The 18,469-nt window shown below is 52.0% G+C and overlaps 6 protein-coding genes and 1 non-coding gene across 7 annotated transcripts; all 7 read right to left on the bottom strand.

Annotated features, from left to right (window-relative positions):
* Window positions 1–1,433: 1,433 nt before the first annotated feature.
* Z520_04278 (uncharacterized protein) lies at window positions 1,434–3,692 on the bottom strand (the record flags this gene model as incomplete). The annotated part of the gene is made up of 9 exons (XM_016774786.1): window positions 1,434–1,747; window positions 1,809–2,156; window positions 2,283–2,325; window positions 2,422–2,434; window positions 2,529–2,932; window positions 2,983–3,187; window positions 3,241–3,418; window positions 3,477–3,496; window positions 3,556–3,692. The coding sequence occupies 9 exons, from the start codon at window positions 3,690–3,692 to the stop codon at window positions 1,434–1,436; spliced, it is 1,662 nt and encodes a 553-aa protein (XP_016633766.1).
* A 1,327-nt stretch (window positions 3,693–5,019) lies between these two features.
* On the bottom strand, window positions 5,020–6,132 carry Z520_04277 (uncharacterized protein; the record flags this gene model as incomplete). The annotated part of the gene is made up of 4 exons (XM_016774785.1): window positions 5,020–5,359; window positions 5,422–5,842; window positions 5,911–5,959; window positions 6,013–6,132. 4 exons carry the CDS (start codon window positions 6,130–6,132, stop codon window positions 5,020–5,022), a joined length of 930 nt encoding a protein of 309 aa, XP_016633765.1.
* A 716-nt stretch (window positions 6,133–6,848) lies between these two features.
* On the bottom strand, window positions 6,849–8,134 carry Z520_04276 (uncharacterized protein; the record flags this gene model as incomplete). The annotated part of the gene is made up of 5 exons (XM_016774784.1): window positions 6,849–7,324; window positions 7,384–7,730; window positions 7,785–7,894; window positions 7,947–7,980; window positions 8,031–8,134. 5 exons carry the CDS (start codon window positions 8,132–8,134, stop codon window positions 6,849–6,851), a joined length of 1,071 nt encoding a protein of 356 aa, XP_016633764.1.
* Window positions 8,135–8,480: 346 nt separating this feature from the next.
* On the bottom strand, window positions 8,481–8,588 carry Z520_04275. Its single transcript has one exon. It is a non-coding gene; the product is annotated as a tRNA-Ala (tRNA).
* Window positions 8,589–9,504: 916 nt separating this feature from the next.
* Window positions 9,505–10,654, bottom strand: Z520_04274 (uncharacterized protein; the record flags this gene model as incomplete). Its single annotated transcript, XM_016774783.1, has 2 exons — window positions 9,505–10,181; window positions 10,273–10,654. The coding sequence occupies 2 exons, from the start codon at window positions 10,652–10,654 to the stop codon at window positions 9,505–9,507; spliced, it is 1,059 nt and encodes a 352-aa protein (XP_016633763.1).
* A 644-nt stretch (window positions 10,655–11,298) lies between these two features.
* On the bottom strand, window positions 11,299–13,261 carry Z520_04273 (uncharacterized protein; the record flags this gene model as incomplete). Its single annotated transcript, XM_016774782.1, has 7 exons — window positions 11,299–11,878; window positions 11,952–12,180; window positions 12,230–12,297; window positions 12,364–12,629; window positions 12,683–12,763; window positions 12,812–12,913; window positions 12,980–13,261. The coding sequence occupies 7 exons, from the start codon at window positions 13,259–13,261 to the stop codon at window positions 11,299–11,301; spliced, it is 1,608 nt and encodes a 535-aa protein (XP_016633762.1).
* Window positions 13,262–15,520: 2,259 nt separating this feature from the next.
* Z520_04272 (uncharacterized protein) lies at window positions 15,521–18,024 on the bottom strand (the record flags this gene model as incomplete). Its single annotated transcript, XM_016774781.1, has 3 exons — window positions 15,521–16,102; window positions 16,157–17,658; window positions 17,718–18,024. The coding sequence occupies 3 exons, from the start codon at window positions 18,022–18,024 to the stop codon at window positions 15,521–15,523; spliced, it is 2,391 nt and encodes a 796-aa protein (XP_016633761.1).
* Window positions 18,025–18,469: the final 445 nt, after the last annotated feature.

Below are 18,469 nucleotides of genomic sequence, written 5' to 3'. Positions count from 1 at the left end.
ATGTAATTAATAAGATTCCAGTCTTGCCCGACCAGGAACAAGGGTGGATGAATCCGATTTTAAGGCGGGACGAGGGGAGGGATCGATCAGGGTATCGATTGAGACGTTACTTCGGATAGGGGGGAGAAATGACAAGGGGGGTCTGATACATCAGAGCAGATGCATGATTGCGTCTCGCTGCCCCGTACGCAGGAGAGAAAGACATCATGACAAAAGGTGAAAGCCGGCTTAACATAAGTCAAACCCAACGCGCCGTCCGTCTTGCGGAAATTACATTCTGCAAGCAAGTCGCGTGTGCGGAGGGGATATTTTTTTCTTGAAATCGGCCGCGCATTGAATCGCCAAAAGCACGTCCAGCGTTCAGGGATGAGGTGGGCGTTTGTGGCGTAACGAAAATGGATCCTGGCTCAACCTCTTGTGGCCACTCGCGTCCTTATCTTCAGTCGTTGGCGGGGCGGAGGCTTTTTCTCGGATCGAACGACTTTTCCCTTCTGAGTGTGCTGAGACAACGAGTAACCCACCATGCCCAGTCTTGCCAGTCAAGCGAAATGTGGGCGAAGACAGTGGCACTGGTGAGGACACAGAAGATGATGGCGTGCGTTTGCGCTGACATGACTTGAGAGTTTCTGCTTTATCCTGCGCCCATGTCGTGTAGGTATCTGGCAGGTCAAGGTCTCAGTCGTGTAACCAGATGTCGGTAGAAGGAGATATCTGCTGCACACCCCTGGATCATGCTTTGCGGACCGTTATGGGAGACTGTCTTTAGCCAGCCATGCCACGATACTGGGGTGTAGAGTTGCACGCGCTCGATCCCTCCATCTGGGAGCTGACTTTCTTGAGGCTGCGCCATAAGCCACTGGACATACCGCCTGGAACAGTCGGTTGTGCGCATTGCGAGCGTCCCTGTCGGCTCCTCGGGTACCTGCGTTAGTTTGAAAATTGAGGGGCCGTGAGGGGCGCTTTGACTCTCGGCCATGAACTGATATTGAGGATCCGACCTGCCTGTCTTGCTCGCCAAAACCGAATCAGGTTGCACAGCTGGACAGGTTTCCTAGCTCAGCTTCGCAATGAAGTTGTTGTGCCGTCAAGATGAAGGAAGCCCTCATTTCAAGACCGTCTCCTACGGTTTACCCAGGTGTCTAAGTGAGTTGGAGGTGGAGGGGGAGGCAGAGGAAGCTGCTGTCAAATATGCGCCCCTCTGGACACCCCGCGGACTTGGTCTCTGCTCACAAGAGAGATGAAGCAACGAATGAAGGGTCTGTGAACACGATAGATCCTTCGCCGCCGCAATTTCAGTGCCGATGGTCGTACTCCTGACGACAGTACCAAAGCATACCGACAAGTACGCAATCTTATATTCTAGGTCAAGACAACCTGTCCTCAAAGCACCAGTATCCATACTGACACCGCTGGTCTTTTCCTCCCACAGTAGTTTATACCTTCTCTTGCTGAACCACTTCTACCTGCGCAGCAATTCCCCCCAGGGCCGCCTTCTCCTCCAACACCCTCTCTCTCGTCAATTGATCACTCACATCAGCTTCACGTTGTCCATATCTCCCGATCTTGTACCAAGGAAGGCGGAACAAGGCGTCCATGCCCTCGAGACTACGCCCGCTTGTCTCGGGAATGAAGAACCATGCCCATAGCCCACCGAGGATTGTGATCGCGGTGAAGAACCAGAAGGTTCCCTTGGGACTGAGGTTTAAGAGCATATTAGGCACTGCGCGTGAGTTCCCGTACTGGTTGACTGTTCGCGAGTTTTGTCAGCCAACAACCCTAACCCTAACCAAGTGAGGGGGGAAACATACCGAAATGGAAACACATTACGAGTGAGCTGCTGACGGCACGGATTCTGAGAGGATAGATCTCAGAGTTCAGGAGGTACTGGATGCTATTCCAGCCCAGCGCCCAACCGACACCCGAAATGTATATCATGACAATCCCGCCTGTGGAAGCATGCTTCTGAGGAGCCGTAAAGACAGTGTCATTGTCGATATTGGGTACAGCGGTCAAGAAGGCCGCAATGTAGCACATGGAAATTGCCTGGAGAGCGATGCCAATGGACAAGGATCTCTTTCGTCCGATGGCATCGACCAGAAACAACGCACAGAAAATCGCGGCGACGAATTTTACCACCCCACTGCATGTCGAGTATGCTGTCAGTGGCCGGCACAAATATAGATAGTATCGCAAGAGAATAGTGGAACTCACAAAATGGCCGTGGCGTATAGCTATTTTCCGGTCAGTCAGAATGTTCGTAAAACTAGGGCGTAGGATCAGACTTACCTTCTCATTGTCGCCTTTGGTACCGAGCAGGGCAAACATCTGCACAAATGTGTTAGCATATATCGACTTGAAGACCAATATAAGACCACTGGCTTCTTCAGACGGGAAACGATTCTCGGGGGGCGGGCGACCTACATCCGGAGCATATCTATAGAGGGTTCCAGTGTCAGCAACAGCGCGAAGAGGGTTAATCATCTGGCACAGGTGGTGACCTGAGATATGAAAGCAAAGGGAACACGTACATGGTGATACTTTGAGCGCCTGACCATTGACCGAGCAACTGGGTCCCAAGACCCAAATAGATCCGGTAGAAGTTGTTGGGCATGCAGAACATTTCTCGAAGAATGCCCAAGAAGCCTTGTCCCATGGTTGCTTCCTGCTCTTCGTTCAACTGATGCTTGATACCGTTGATCTCAGCCGTGATGTATTCGTCGTCAGCGGCAAGGCCACGGATCTTGGCCAGATTGACTGTTGCATTGTCTATCTGGCCTTTCTTGATCAGGAACCGAGGTGATTCGTTGTTGAACCACGATAGGATGAAGATGAGAGTGGCAAACATGAGGTGGAGGGACGTCGGCACCATCCAGGAGCTGGGCTTATTTTGATCGATGTGGAGGCTGCTTCCCCAAGTCGAGAAATATGCGAGCTGCAGAAGGTTAGTTCACTGAATTGACTGGAGGAAGTTGTGGTTTTCACCATGATCCCAATGTACACGGAGCCCGAGAAGACACAAGTGCAAAGTCCTCGCACTGCCTTGGGTGAAATTTCAGAAAGGTAAACAGGCGCAATTACAGTGGTCTGGCCAATTCCGAGCCCAGCAATGAAGCGGCCAGCATACACCTGGCCCAACCGGCCGTTGTTGGTCAGGAAGATGACTATTCCGAGTATCCAAAGAATACACCTGAGTGTCATGAGCACCAAGGCCTCCAATACGGTCAGAAGGAAAGAACTCACAGTTGTCGAGTAGCCCAGAGACGACCGATACGGTCGGCGAGAACAAAGGCGAGTAGGGCACCACCCACGCTTCCAATCTGAACCATTGCGGAGACGTTGCCCTTGATATTTGCATATTCATCTTTGTCAAGTTTGTCGAATCCCAGAAGGTGCTGGAAGTCATCCGTATTAAACGTGCCTGGTCGGACACGGTTAGCAAAGCCCAAGGGGACGAAAATCAACCAAGTCTATCTTACCGCTGATCAACCCTTCGTCTCTGCGGATCACTGTTAGCCACGGCGGTCCGGGGATTCAACGACACGGGTAGCAACTTACACGCCTCTAGCGGCTCCCATGACACCAAAGGAGACAACAGCAAACCAAAGTCTCCAGTTTAGAACTTCTCTGGGTTCATCCGCCAGGGAACTTCCCAGACGGAAGACATTGAGAGGTTTAGCTCCGCCACCACCCATGTTTGTAAACTTCAGCGGCAATCAAGCAACGTTTCAAAGAGGATACAGTAATGAACTCTTGAGGCCGCACTGGATTGACCGGTCCGATCGAAGAAGTAGGGCGAGTCTGCCCATCTTAAATATGCAAAGTCCTCGACCAAAACACCTACCTCTTCATCCGACGGGTCGGGCACTGACTTGAATTGCTTCAGAGAACTTTGCTGCTACTCAAGCCCTTTGTCGCCGCGCCATTGCGTCTCCCAAGTGCCAGATCTGGCAAACCCACGGAGAAAAGCAAGGGGACGCCAAGGGAGTAGATTCTCGTCGTGCAGCACACGACGCTCAACTTCATGGGGCCAGGGTGCAACTGACGGAACTTGTTCCATGGAGGAACTCCCGCGCATGGGATGTGACAAGAGACGCGCAGCCTATCATCAGCATGGTGTTCAGCTCGATGTAACAGCATTTCCACTTTCGGAGGGAGTAGGAAAGGCGGGAACAGGGTTCGAGCTGTCGATCCGACAAGCTGCCAAGATACACGCGGTCATGCGAGTAACAATGGCGGCACGGTTGAAGCGGGATGTACAAAGGACCAACCTATCTAGAAATGCATCGCGTCGGAGCGAAGAAAACGCCTTGGCTTGCAGCGTTACAAACCTACCTACTAGGTACCTAGGTACCCGGGGCGACACGGAGCGGAGAAGGGACTTGATGGTGGAACTTGAGATGGAAGAATGTCGAGAAAAGGATCCCCAGCATTGACCAGCTCATGTCAGAATGCAAGATCGATTGCCGCTTCTCGCGCCTTGATTTGTTGTATCAAAAGCCGAACACCACGGTAACCACATCCTCTTGGTCCCGGCTCCCCCAGATTTGCCCCGTCGCCACGCCCTCCGCCTTTTTTCTTTCTCAACAACCGATTTCCTTTTTGTTGTGTATGGCCGCCGTTTTCATCCGACTCTGCAGCGGAGGACAGCGACAGACACGATGCTCAATGACATCGAGAAAGCTTCAGGGTTCCAGCGCGTCGGGGCCCAGCCCGTTTGACGCCGTGCCGAGTATTATTTCTCTGCAGAAGGTTCAATTTTGAAAGTTTCGCTCTCCAAGAATCCTCTACCTTATCTCGTAACGACAGTCATGTCTCGGGGCGTACAGGCGGCAACGACGACAGCATTGGAGGAAAAGAAAGGGCGGTGGATGATATGGATGTAGATGGGCTTTGGACGCGAAACTCCGCCCACCGTGAACGCCACGAAGCTGGGAGGAGGCGTTGAGACCAAGTGAACCCCAGTGGGCGTCGTTCGGCATCATGTTCATTTGGATTTACATCTGAGTTCCAGCAGCTACCTTAAAGCTTGCTCTTGGGCCCCACGCACTTCATCAACGCCCGCCCGTTGCTCAGCACCACCTTGCCGTTGACCTCGGTGACGAACCGGACCTCTTCCCAACCGTCCTTGATATCGCCAGTCCTCCAGATCTTGGTCACCAGCTTCTGGCCGGGCTTCACGGGCGCGGCGAAGCGGGCTTGGAACTCCTTCATGTTGGCTGGATCACTTCCGCCCAGTTCTTTCAAGAGGGCATGTGCCGCAAAGTTCCAGGTCGACAACCCGTGCATGATAGCCCCGCCAAAGCCCATCTTCTGACCGGGTTCGGGTGTCGCGTGGAGTGGGTTGTAGTCGCCATTGAGTCTGCAGGTCATCCGGTGTCAGTATGGTTGGTATTCGAACCCCCAGGCTTGGAGCTGGCTTACCTGTACAGATGCGCACTCTCCGCGGTCAGCTGTTTCTCGCTGACTGCATCGGGACTGTTCTCTCGGCCCTTGGGTGGTGGATAGTTGACGGTTGCAGGGCCCTTGGGACCGCCCCATCCTCCCTGGCCAACAAAGAAGCCAGAGCCAACCGCCCGAGTATACACCTCGCCGCTCTCTTTGTCCACGATGGTCTGCTCAGTCTCGACCACTGTTCCTGGCTTGCCTTTGTCGTAGACTCCAATGACCTTGGAGCGCAGCTCAAACTTTCGGCCTTCGGAGGTCGGAGGCAAAGGCTTGAGGAACTGGATCAGGCGCTGGCCGTCGACCACCCGCTTTGCGTCCAGTTTGGGGACGCCTGGAATCGGATTGCTAGCTTGAGCAGCATAGAAGTCGATGACTTCTTGTGTGGTCTTCTTGAACGCTAATGACATGTGTGAGTTCGATAATGCAAAGTGAACATGGAAGGGTTGAGGGTTGCGCGCGACTCACGGAGGATAATTGAGTATGTGGGAAACACGGCAAATTTGGGATGGAGTTCCTAGAAGATGTTGTCAATGAGAGCTGTCGACGTCCATTTCCTGGGGCACCCACGTAGATGAAGTGCAGCTCATCCACTGTGCAGCCAATGCTCACAGCGAAGAGCAGGACATCTCTCTTCAACCACGACACCTCAGTCCGAGGATACTCGAAACCAACACCTGGACCCGACATTGTGTGACTCAGCTCAGTGGAGAGACTTTTGAAGACAGAACAAATGAAGCTTCAAGCTGCAACCTGGACAGCTCCCAATCACTCAGATAAAACAGGAGAGGAAATACTGTAGTCTACAGCAGCAAGCCGGTCGGTCAGCTTTCAAGTTCCTGGGGACCATGGAAGAAGCGCAGTTTAGTTAAAACGTAAACGTGGGGAGCCGCGTGCCGAGGTAACTTGTTGATGGCCTCGATGGCGGATAGCCGGCCACCCAGCAGAGACATGAAAGTAATCAATTTCCAGGTCAGCTTCATCAATGCCATCCACTGGAGCGCAAGATCAAATCTCAGCTCAGCATGAGTATCGCGTCGCAAATCATTTCTACCGGGCAAATGCACCATGAATTTTTCCTTGTATCAAAATGAGCATCAACTCGTGGGGTATCTTATACAAATAACGAGGAGCTTGGGTTTTCGTGCCGGAGTACCATCATCGCCATTGCGGCCACCCTTTTTCACCGTAAACTAGGTAGGTGTTTCATCCATGTGTGCATTATCGTCCTTCGCAGGGTTCAATGTTAGAGGCCGTGCCGGAAGAACGTGGAGACCTCATGATCAAGAAGAACAACATGCGGGAGGACGAGCGTCGTTCCCCCAGGGCATCATCCGGGATCAGCACCTGCATATGGTGATCAGTAACCCACCCACTGCAATATCAGGGACGGTAAGAAGGGAGGCTTACATCCTATATTCGCATGTCCCGCGTGCGGACCGAGTGCGATCCAACGTGTCGAGTTCATAGTCGATCTTGATATCGAGATCCCGTCTATTCTTGCTGTTGGGCTTATTGGAGAGGAAACCCGTGACGGTTTCCCCTTCTTCCACCGTCAGAACCTCTCGCAGATAGAAGACGGTCTGTTTCCAGTGCGTGTATTTGGTGTGAGGCCCCGTCGAGAACCTGATCGGCTTGTGACAGGCCGTGAAATCAATATCGAACCAGGCAATGAGCGCGTGGATGAAGTCGTTTCTTGTACATCGGAGTTGGAACGGCTCGGAGAATGCCAGCTCGGCCGGTTTGACCGTGTTGAGGTCGATGGTGAAGACAGGGCATGGATCCGTGACCAACGCCTTGAGCTCGACTGTGTCAACCAGAGGTTCACTGAGAGCGCTCTCTTTCATGGGCGAGAAATCAAATCCATAGACGTTATCCCAGACTGGAAGAGAAGTCAGCCTGCCCGCCCGACCGCCTCTCTCCTTTTTACTGCACACTTACATCCGATCTTGTCCTCCTTGTACTCTCCGTCTTCGATGCCCGCCATGTAGATCGTGGCCTTGTCGGGGAAAATCAGGCCACCCTGCCTCAAATATTTGTCGCGGGCGTAGAGAACCGTGTCAAGCATGCTCTCGTACAGCAGGAAGTAGCCCATCCATTCTGATATTATGATGTCGACTTTGCCGTTGTTCAGATGTTGAGTAGGTAGCTCCACCTCTTCCATTTTGCCTTGCAGCAAAGTAACCTTCTTCGAGAGTCCGTTGGCCTCGACAATGAGTTTGGCCTTGTTGATGATGCTGGACATGTCGACGCCAATGACGTGTCTTGCACCCGCCCTTGCTGCGAACCTGATGGGGGTCAACTCTTGTCTCTAGGGTCGCCGAGGGAAAGGTTGCACATACATGCTGAGGATGCCTGTGCCACAGCCGACGTCAAGGACGACCTTGTCCTTGAAGATGTGCTGGTTTTGGTAGATTGCGTCGCGGTAGGACCGGGTCCGGACTTCATCTTTCTAAGATCGGGTCAATTTACAGGTTCGACACAAGAGCCGTTTGGATCCATACCAGCATCTCTTCGTGAATGCCATGATGATCGTAGCTGTGCTTGGGTTAGTAGTTGCCATTGTCATTTTTCTGGCGGGGACCAACCTCGTAAAGTAGCGGACTTCAGAATGTTCCATCCCCGCCATTCTCTCTTCAGTGGACATATTGGCCATATCGGCCACCGAAGGGCCAGCCTTTGTGCCGTTCATGACTGCCAGGACTGAAAAGAAGGGGAATTAATTGAACTGTCTAGCAGTCAATGATGTGGTGCCCTATGCCAGCCGGTGAGACGAATATTAGCACAGGCCTAAACAAAAATAAAAATAAACTTTTCGGGTCTCGACTAGCGAACACTGCCAAACTGGGGGCATAGACACGTGATGATCGAGTAGCCTGAAGCGGGTTTCATAAGAACTTACCAAAGTAGGATGGCCGTTGAGTCGCAAAATCTAAGCTCCTGCCAACAGCAACAGCCGGAAGTGTGAAAAAAGCAATAAAAGATGAAAATCTCGCGGGCAAAAAATTCAACTCAACTCTTCACGAGTTATGGCCAGTTGGACACAGTGGGATTCGAACCCACGACCTCTCGCACACGATTCGGCTCTGTTCCAGGTTATTTGCTGGTGATGCAAAGCGAGCGCTCTACCCCTGAGCTATGCGCCCCGTGCGGCACTCATTCCGACACAAAATCTGCTGCTTATATCTATAAAACTCAGATCTAATTGCGGGGTGCTCTCGGCTATTTACCTAGGTATCTATTACCCGGATAAGTGGTTTTCGAGGTTTCCCGCCAACAGTACCGCCGCTTTTGGAGGGGAAATGACTTCGCCTTCCCATGCACCACACAAACATGCTAAATACCCAAACCGGGGAGCCGAAACAGTCACGTTCAAGATCTCAAAGCTTGCATTGTTTACTGTAATCGCTGGAACCCAAGACAATCAAATGCTTGTTATCTATATCTAGGTAGTTCCAAAAATTACGATCAATCGAAAGACATCACTGTCATCAATGTCTGCAACGGTACAATTCGTAAGCCATCACAATACATCCTCCTGTCGTAGGCAAATCCTCTCGATTGTATCTTCCTCTTGCCATCCTCATTTTCTTCCCTCTTACAGGTCCATAACCCAAGAACTGCCAATGCCAAGTCTGAAGTCAAAGTATCAGCGCGACAGCAGAAGATCATGGTTCATTTCAACTCCGCCTCGTCTGCTTCGTCGATAGGGGAGTTGGTAAGCCCGCCACCATCGGCGAAACGAATTGTCCTCGTCGCCAATTCAGACTCTTGTCGCATGCGCTCCTGCACGGCTTGGACAACAGACCCAAATCTAGGTTTTTCGGAATGCGAAGGGTCGACAGTCTTGGGGACGAGGGTGCTGATCTGCTCCAAAGTCGGCCATTTCGGTCTCTTCTTCTTTTCTTTCTTCTCTTCCGTGAACAACTCCTTCAGCTTGGCTTTGTAGTCCCAAATCGGCAGAAGAAGTTTACCATTCAGCTTCGTTGGTTCCTCCGCTGCCTGTCTCCCGGCCTCGGCAACCCACTTCTCCCACACTTGGGTGTCTGGCACAATCGGTGATCACAACCACCGAGTGTTTCGCGTCAATGCAATGGCGATCCACAAAATGTCAGTGAAACTCTCCAGGGACTCGGGCAGCTTCACCTTGTCCACCGCCTCAGCTTGCCTCCTTGAAATGGTCAAACTGCTGATTTTACGGAGGTTCGCCAGACTCAGCCTCCGCTTGGGAGGCTGAGGGCCGTTGGCCTCCAACAGCACCGTCGATTTCCGCGAAGGCGAGACAGGACTGTTGACTGGGCCTTGTTGGGATATCTCGACATCGTGGAGGTTAGTCCCCTTGCGCGTAGGGAGGTGCATCTCGATAGGATTGACCTTGTACGCATGGGACCAATGGTGTCTCTCATGATACGCTGAGGAAGCCCAATAGAGAGCGTTCAGGATGATGTATGCAGTAGCGAAGCTGATCTGCAAAATGATATGCGCGTTTCCCAAGCAAATTAGACCAAAAATGAGTGTCACCGAGCCAGCCATGGCGAGCGTGCGATACCAGTTGTCATTAAGCAGGTATTCACATTCTTCTGCCAGGAAACAAAGACGAGATACGACTTCATTGCATCGGATCACTCGAAAGGCTCCTGGACCAGGGTAGTAGATGACGACATCTCCATCTGGTATGACATCCTCTGGGTTCCGGGGGTTCTCCTCTTTGAAGTTGAGCCTCCAGCGAGAAGCAAAGCCTACAATCGTCGAAGTAAGAGAAAGAAGGATGGTCGTAATGAGTGCGAATCCGTCTCTTTTCCATATTGACAATCAATCCGAGGAGCGCACATGACATTAGACAACCAAGGCAAGAGAGCGCGTGAAGCACGCCATAGTCGTTGACGCCGAAGATAAAGTCTTTCCTGTTGTTGTACTCTTCATTTCTGCAAACCTCAACCACCTCGATTTGGAACTTTTTGAGCTCACCCGGGTGAAGTAGGCGAGTGAAGAAATTCAGCTCGTGACGGAAGTTTCCCGAATAGATTCCGCTTACGATGCCTGTCTGCGTCGGAAGCCTTCCAGTCTGCTCGTGCTTGAGGAGCGCCTGCGGAGCAGGGATCAGGCGCGGAAGGACGTGGTGCCATGATAAGGCTGAGGCTTGAGCATTCCTGAGGATGCTGCCTTCTCCGAGGATGGCAACGATGGGCTGCAGCTGAGCGAGGAACGGCATTGCTTCTAGAGCAGCACTTGTGGGCAGCTAATGGCGCCAGCTGATGTGCTGTCTCGAGGTGGTGAAGCTCTAAAGATGGAAGTCATTGGTTGCCACATCTCGGTGCACTTTGTGCCCGAGAATAAGGGATTTTAGGCCTATCGAGTATAGGTCCTGCCATTGCGACTCGTCACAGAATCCGACACAATCGGGGCTGGGAAAAGTTGAAGTGTTACAATACCATATAGGGCAAATTATCGGTAGTACCCTGGACTTCATGGGATCTTCCCGGCCTGTCACCGTCATTTGAATGTCATTGGATCAGAAAGTATAGAAGCTTTCCCTAACTTGGAAATATCTTTTGACATGACGACCAAGACGTGGTTCCACTACGGTACCACATACTTCGAGTGCTAACGAACATTACCCCGTACCTAACTCGCCAAGTACTATTATGATGAGCTGTGTCAATGGACTACTAGTAGCTAGTTGAGGCATGGGGCACGGGCCGTGGCCAGGGATGCAACGCCCTTTGTCCTCTCTATCGTCGCCATTGCTTTATGGCGTGGAGTATGTATATGTCTATAGGTAGGTATGTACTCGGTGTCCGTCTAGGCCACATCTCTAGTTAACAGTCCCACGCTGATCTTCCATGGACTGCAAATCTAAGCTGGATCACCCACCCCTTCCTTTCTCTTCCCATCGGCATTCGCATCGACATCATCCAGCACCGACTCCCCCCTCTTCGCAGCCGTCATACGCAACTTCTTTATTCTCCTCGTCTGCCGTTCGGTCTCCCTAGTAATCCACCACGTGATAGAGGTGATCACAATACAGGCGCCGATGATCGCCATGGCGATGGCAAAGGACACGGTATAGTGGGGTGCGTATTTCGACTGGAAGATTTGTGGTCCGATGGCTCCACCAATCTGGCCGTAGCTGTTGACAAATCCGATAGCAAAGGCAGACCCCGTTGCACGAGAGGTGGTTTGGACTCGCCACGGCCACATCAATGGGTACCAGCTCTGCGCAAAGGAGTTGGCCAGGACGGTCGCCGCGTAGACACCACCGTTGCTTGGAAACGTGTACAGCACGCTGTAACATGCCAAGATGGATACGAGGAACCCGATCGGGATTATAGGGCGAGGCAACCAGGCACTGTCCGCGAAGTATCCAGAGATGGCGATTATCATGATGGAGAGAAATGAGGTCGGTATGTTCAGGAGTTGGCTTTTCGCAATCGACCTGTGGGAAAAAAGTGAATGAGCATCCGGGGGTCAATGTGCTCTGGCGTGTCAACAAGCTGCATAGCACTCACGTAAATCCCAAATTTGCAATGACAGTTGGCTGGTAGAATGTCAGACCCGTCGTGCCAACAGTCATCGTTGCCCACACGAGCGTGAACAACCACATTCTCTTGTCCTTCAAGGCCGTGAGGATTTCGCGGAAGCTAAAATTCATTTCTTCTGCGCGAGGGGCGTTTGCAGGTAAGCGGGCTTGAATGAATGCCTTTTCCTTGTCGCTGAGCCATTTGGCTTGCTTCGGAACTAGACGACTAGTCAGTGGGCGACTTCCTCGGAGGCTCTCATTTCTCACAGTCTGGCAAGAGGAAGAAAAGCGCAATGCCGAACGCAATTGTGATGACTCCTTCCACGAGGAATAACCTAGCAGAAATACCCGTTAGTCGACCTTCCCGTGATCGTTGGTGAGGGGGCTTCTGTGATTCTTACCATTGCCATCCAGAGAGCCCATCCCTCCCAGATATTGTGTCGAAAGCGTACGCCAACACACCACTGATGACGTTGGAGAAGTTTCCCAAGGCATAAAAGTAAAGGAGACGGATCGACATTTCGTCGGGACGGTACCAATACACCATTTGCAGTAACACACCGGGGAACATGCCCGCTTCACACATTCCCAGGAAGAAGCGAGCTGCATAGAGACCAGCCTTGCTGGTAACAGCAGCGTGGCAGGCGATCGCAATACCCCAGGAGACCTGCGGCATAATCAACACACTGTGGGAGGTTGCGAGAGTAGCCCGTTAATTACCACAATGCGGGACTGCCATCGAGAAGGAAGCATCTTCTTTATGAACAAGTTGCTAGGGGCCTCAAAGATGATGTAAGGTATCTATGCTGGGTGAGCATTCAGCCAGATTGTTGGGAGTGGCTCACCTACATAGTAAATGGTGGAGATGAAATTGTAATCATTGGAGGTCAGATGGAGTTGGGTTAAGATGTTCTGGTCAGTTCCTTTGTTCATGATACGAGCATTGGCCGCCTATGACTTTTGGGTCAGCGTCTCTTCTTGACGCTCAAAGAAGTGCGCGGGGGAGTCGGCTGGTACATTCTGATAGTCCATATTCTTGAGCAAGAACATTATACTGCACAATGGCATGAGATGCCAATCGACTCTTCGCATAAGCTTCTTCTCCTCGGCCTCAGTCAGGAGAGTGCGAGCCTTCATGCGCTCAGCATCGTAGCCGACGATCTCGTTCTCGAGAGAAGAGTCATCTGCAAGCTCCTCACCACGAGGGACGACATGGATCGTGTTGTGGCCTTGCGTTTCTGAAACCACTGGGATGCTTGCGCCACCCTTGTCGTTCGAAACAGACAGCTTTTCCGCCATTGTATGCCGAGAAACTTGGAGAAACCTGGACACTGGAACAGGGTTTGGTCCCAAACCTCTGGATATCCTCCTGGCCAGGCCATGCTCTTTGTACTCGATGGAAACATCGGAACACTTCCCCATTGCTTACCATTTCTCTGGAATGAAGAGGGACTTCTCCGACTAGATGCGGAGTCGTCTGTTGATTCTAGACACCTCATTGGGTTGTTATTGCATATCAAAATGATGCCATAGGTATAGCAAAATGTCGCCATCGCACCCGGCATCTAGCCAGATCCAAGTGAGAAGGATCCGTCCGTTCAACCGGTTCACAATAGTAACTGGCCAACATCCCACGTCGGAGTTCGGGTGGCTCGGTGAGCAGTGCATGGAAGGTACTTGTTCAATGCCAGACGAACGGCGCCTCACTAGGCTATCTCAGTGCCTGGCCGTCTCTTCCAGCTCGGTGGGGTGCCGATCTTGCCTGGAGAAGAGTTCTTTCTTGGTCGTCGCCGAGAGAAATGGCCATATTAGATTGGCAGCTGCTTGCGAGGACGGGAATCTTGCTGCGTGCTTCTTGGTGGAAAATTTGTGCTTGACACCATCCGCCCGTAGGCCCAGGAGGCGCGATGTGCAGCTTTTATCGGGTTCATGAGAAGATGATATCCATGATTTTGGTTCCTGCAGCTCGACAGTTTTCTCTGCCTCAAGACTTGGTGCCTCGGTAGCAGTCACTTGGCAACAAAAGACGAGTAAAAACTACGCGGATCTCACGTGCGACTCTGTGCTGGGCAGTGGGCGTCGCATTTGCGAGACCAAGACATCGCGACAAACAGCAGCAACATGTTTCGGTATTGGTTTCTGGTTAGGTGGAGGGCACTAATGCCTTACCAGGGCGTCCCGAACGTCGCCAGTCAACACGAAGTAGCTTTAAATGGCCACGCAGCCGGTCTGGATCAGTTATACAAACGCAAGGCTTTGATTTAGAGACGTCTGATAGCACGAAAAGGACAGCATTAAATATGGCCTGCTGAGAGGGGCGCACGAAGCAGTTGCCAAGTGGCTAATGGATGCGGGAGCCAACGTGAACGCTCAAGGGGGAGTATACCGTAATGCACTGCAGGCAGCATCATATGGTGGCCAAGACACGATGCTACGGATGCTCATCGAGCAAGGCAGCTGATAGAACTGCTCAGGGAGGGCGATATGTCGATGTAGTGCAAACAGCATCATACAGCGGCTACGAACCGCGCCCGCGCTACAATTGCCACTCATTCAGCTTTTCATTCTTTCCCCCAGATGCGACCGATTGGCGCCAATTTAACTAGCCAGGCCAGAACAAGACGCCCCCTTTTTCTCCCGCTTCACGCTTTCTCGGTTCTCTTCAGCCTTTTTCTCTCTTCATTCGACGTCCAAGCAGCGCCACAAAACATTTTGCCCTCTCCCTTCACTCTATTTCGCTGTTTTGCAACACGCGAAACGGGATGTTCTTAGGGAATTGGTCGTCAACTCTTAATTCTGCGGGCCATCATGTTCCAGCTCTTTTCGCCCATAACAGCGTCGTATGATTGGTTCTCTCATACGCGAAGGAGGCAGCGCCATCAGTGTCCTGCTCGGTGAGACTGTCCTGTTGGGCGGGCAAGGAGGTGATAATGTCGTGATGACTGAGATATTAGGTACGCTGTTTGGAGATTGACCTCGGGGCGCTTGCGGGGAGAATCCAACATGGCCGCTTTGCTAAGGTTTCTCGCCTGCCCAAATGCTATACTCGCAAAGCAACCGCCTGACGTGCTCATCCCACTCGCTCCATTCTCCACAAGGCCTATGCCCGAACACGGGCGTTCTGCCTCAGGCTATATTGAATGGCGTGACGGGACTCAGCGACTTGCTGGGGCCGCTGTTGGTTATCCTCGTCGCTACACGGTCATGGGCCAATCTATCTTCGTCTAAGGCCGCCGTTCTATGCATCCCTAGCGACCACGCAGGTAACAGCCCGACTGTTTCCTCAGGAGGTTCGAATTAAAGGAGTCTTCAGATTCAACGACGAACAGGCGGCCAGAGCCCGCAATATCTTAGATGCTCTTGAGAATGTGGCCACTGATCCAGAGACGCTTACCTAAGGGGTTAACGTTTGCTACGAGCTTGGTGGCCAGAGGCTCTCTGCACCCATAACATGAGTCTTATACGCAACCACCAGTCCAGAGAGATTCATGAAATCATAAAGCCCGACACTCGGGGACGAGCGATCCAGCGCCCCTCGCGCCGCAGCCTCGCTGATAGCTACACAATGCAAATCGTACTTTCACCCTTCATGCGACTTTCCGGGCTCCAGTAATATCTCCCTGATGTAGATTTGTTATGTCCTGGAGCAGTCGTGAGGTTGTGCAGAAGGTCTGGTGTCAACGATGATACCTTGGTCAACCCAACTCTCTCGTATCGCATACCATATTCTCCATCAGTCGCCCGCACAAGCAGACAGGTCAGATACCTATCTTCTTTCAAAACAGGCAAACAGTACACCCGGGCATCTGGCCCAAAAATAGACGGCTCACTAGCAGGGCTATCCAGGTAGACGATCTGATAGTTATTGCCAACAGGATGCCCGTCTTGAACCAAACGCCAGCTGTAACGATTCCGGTCCTCGCTGGCCAACTCTTGCGGATCACCAACCAGCTGCCGGCAGAAAATCGTGAAAGCAAGGCAGAAGATACTGAGACTTACTGAAAAGCCCGTCCAGGCGATGAGAAGCGTCCTGTGTTCTGCCAGGCATTGGAGTCCACAGAGCTGAAGCAGAAAAATAAAGGGAATGAAGCACGCAACAAGAGATGCGATGAGAAGACGGTCCCAACTGATTGCACGCGCCTGTTTACCGTAAGCACATACTGCGATAATCCCAAAGCGGACCGTCACACTTACGAAGGTTTCCACCTTCGAAGGCGGAGGGCGTTTCGGCAGCGACATGGAATCGGTCAATTCGATCTTCCTGAGCACCCCATTCAAGACCAAATAGCCATCAGTGAGCAGGCCAAACATGTCGTCTTCGCTCCGATAAGAGAGGCGCACAACTTCAACCTGCACCAGAAGCTCTTTATCCTCGGTCCCAGGAAAAGTAATCCCCCTGGGTGTTTCCACCGATGCCCAAGAGAACGACGGGGCGCGATATTCCTTTGGTCGCGTATTCTCATATGGCTGCCTGTTCTTGCCAGTTCCTTCATTGACGAACCAAAGCAGCTGGCTGGCAAGGTGCTTCTGCCACATGCCTGCGATGTATATGTCCTGAAAGCCTTTCTCTTCCATCTTAGAAGCCATCATTCTGGCAATCCCGGACAGGGCTATGAGTCTGTCTCGCGGGTTGGTGAGCTCCATTTTGGTGTACACCTCTACCCAGTGCTTCCATAGTTCGTAGAAATGAAGGTGCGGGTCGGCCTCGTTGACCATGTTTAGGAGTTTTGTTGAATCTGTCGATTTGCCGCTGATGGATGCCTCCCGGATGACTCGCAGTCGCTTTCCTGCGTCCAAGTCGACGCTCTTGAGGCGGACCCCGTCAATGAGCACACCCGACTTGATTCGGAAATGAGGCAGCCCCTCTGGCCGACATTCAGCTCGACTCACCTCCCGACACTCGAACGCGATTTGATTTTCGCACCAATGAAGAACCCGGGGCGCCAGGAGACGTTCTTGGTACACCCACGAGCGTCTGTTGACAGGGGCGTTGTCGACGTACTTTTCCCAGAAGGACAGGTCCAGTATTATACAGTCTATCCTCCCCTGCGGACCATCCCGAAGGTCCTTAGTGTTGAGGGTCACACTGTCGACCCATTTCCAGCTCTTGTCTCTTCTAGCAAAGAGCCCGCATGAGCTGTCCCAAGCAGCAGTGGCTGAGATATTACAGTAAGAATGCGCGTAAACTTTTTCCATGGTCGCCGATTCCTCTAGCCAGTCCTTCAGGTCTTCCTCGCCCTGCACGATGCACAGAGCATCGATCCAAAGCCAACTTATTTTAAGTTCGCAAGCAACTTTCACTGTATCTTGAAAGGTTCGTGGAAGGGAACTCAAATCTATGCCGTCGAGTAACTCGTTGCGAGTCTCTCGAGTGAGCTTGAAGAAGGGAGCCTTTCCCCATCGATGGCTTAGCGTGAGATACGGACCTTTGACCGGTCGTTGGCCCGACCTTCTTTCTCCCCTCTTTTGTGAGACCAACTGCACCTTTTCAGTTGCTCTCCCGGACTCGAGCATTGGCTGCAAGTCTAGCAGGCGATTAGGATGCCATGGTGTGTCTGGTGATTTACATTTATCGTGGCCATGATCCTGACCGTTTGCGCACTCAGTAATCCAGTCCTTGGCAATCTGGATCACTTTCGGATCAGATGTCCAGTCGCTGACCGGCAGAGCGGGAATATCGGCCGGGTTGTTGTCATCTTAGAAGTTGTCAGGACTGCGACATTTTGGTCGTCTCGGCGAACGACAAGTGCCTTACCTTTTTGCTTCAAGATGAAGCTAGCGACCAGTAAGTTCTGTTTTGTCACTCTGAAGTCAAGACGATACAACCTAGACCCCTGTTGCCGACGCGAGGGTTTGAGTGAGGCTGTGAGAAATTCTCTTGTCTTGTTATCATCATCGTTTATGTTTACTTTGAGACTCACTAGCCTCTCCTGGATGACTTGGCATAGGTAGCAACCCGTCTTTTGAGACGAGTCGCGAAGATTTCTGGCTTTGGTGTGGTGCTTAAAGGTGAGCTGAAGCTGAGTTCCAGACCCTTTACGGCCTCTGTGGCTATGGAGCATGTCATGGCAAACTTGACAAAGCATTGCCGGTTCGCGGGACAAGATAAATATGAGGTGCACGGAAACTCTTTTGGGGTACCTAGGTACTTTGGGATGTGGGACCCGTTGCACTTTCGCAACTCGAACAAAAGGGCAGCATGCGTTACACGAAGTCCATCTGGAATATTATATACCAAGTGGCAATGGTTCAGCCTCAGCTCTACCCCGCCTCCAAGGCGGATAGCCTAACCCGCAATGGAACTGATGGGGTTCAACAAGAATGTGATAGGTTCAAAAGCCCCACGTGGCTATGCCCGGGCCGGCGGCTGGTCTAACCTACTCCACAGCCCCACCCTGCATCTTGTCTGCCGTGTCCAGTGCACAGCCTTTGTGCTGCCTTCGTGCTGCCTTCGTGCTGCCTATCGTTATATGCTGTATTGACGCAGCTTCTATCATTATAAATAGG

Source organism: Fonsecaea multimorphosa (assembly GCF_000836435.1).
Source record: "Fonsecaea multimorphosa CBS 102226 unplaced genomic scaffold supercont1.7, whole genome shotgun sequence".
NCBI classification, from domain to species: Eukaryota; Fungi; Ascomycota; class Eurotiomycetes; order Chaetothyriales; family Herpotrichiellaceae; genus Fonsecaea; species Fonsecaea multimorphosa.
This window is presented reverse-complemented; position numbering and strand designations above follow the sequence as displayed.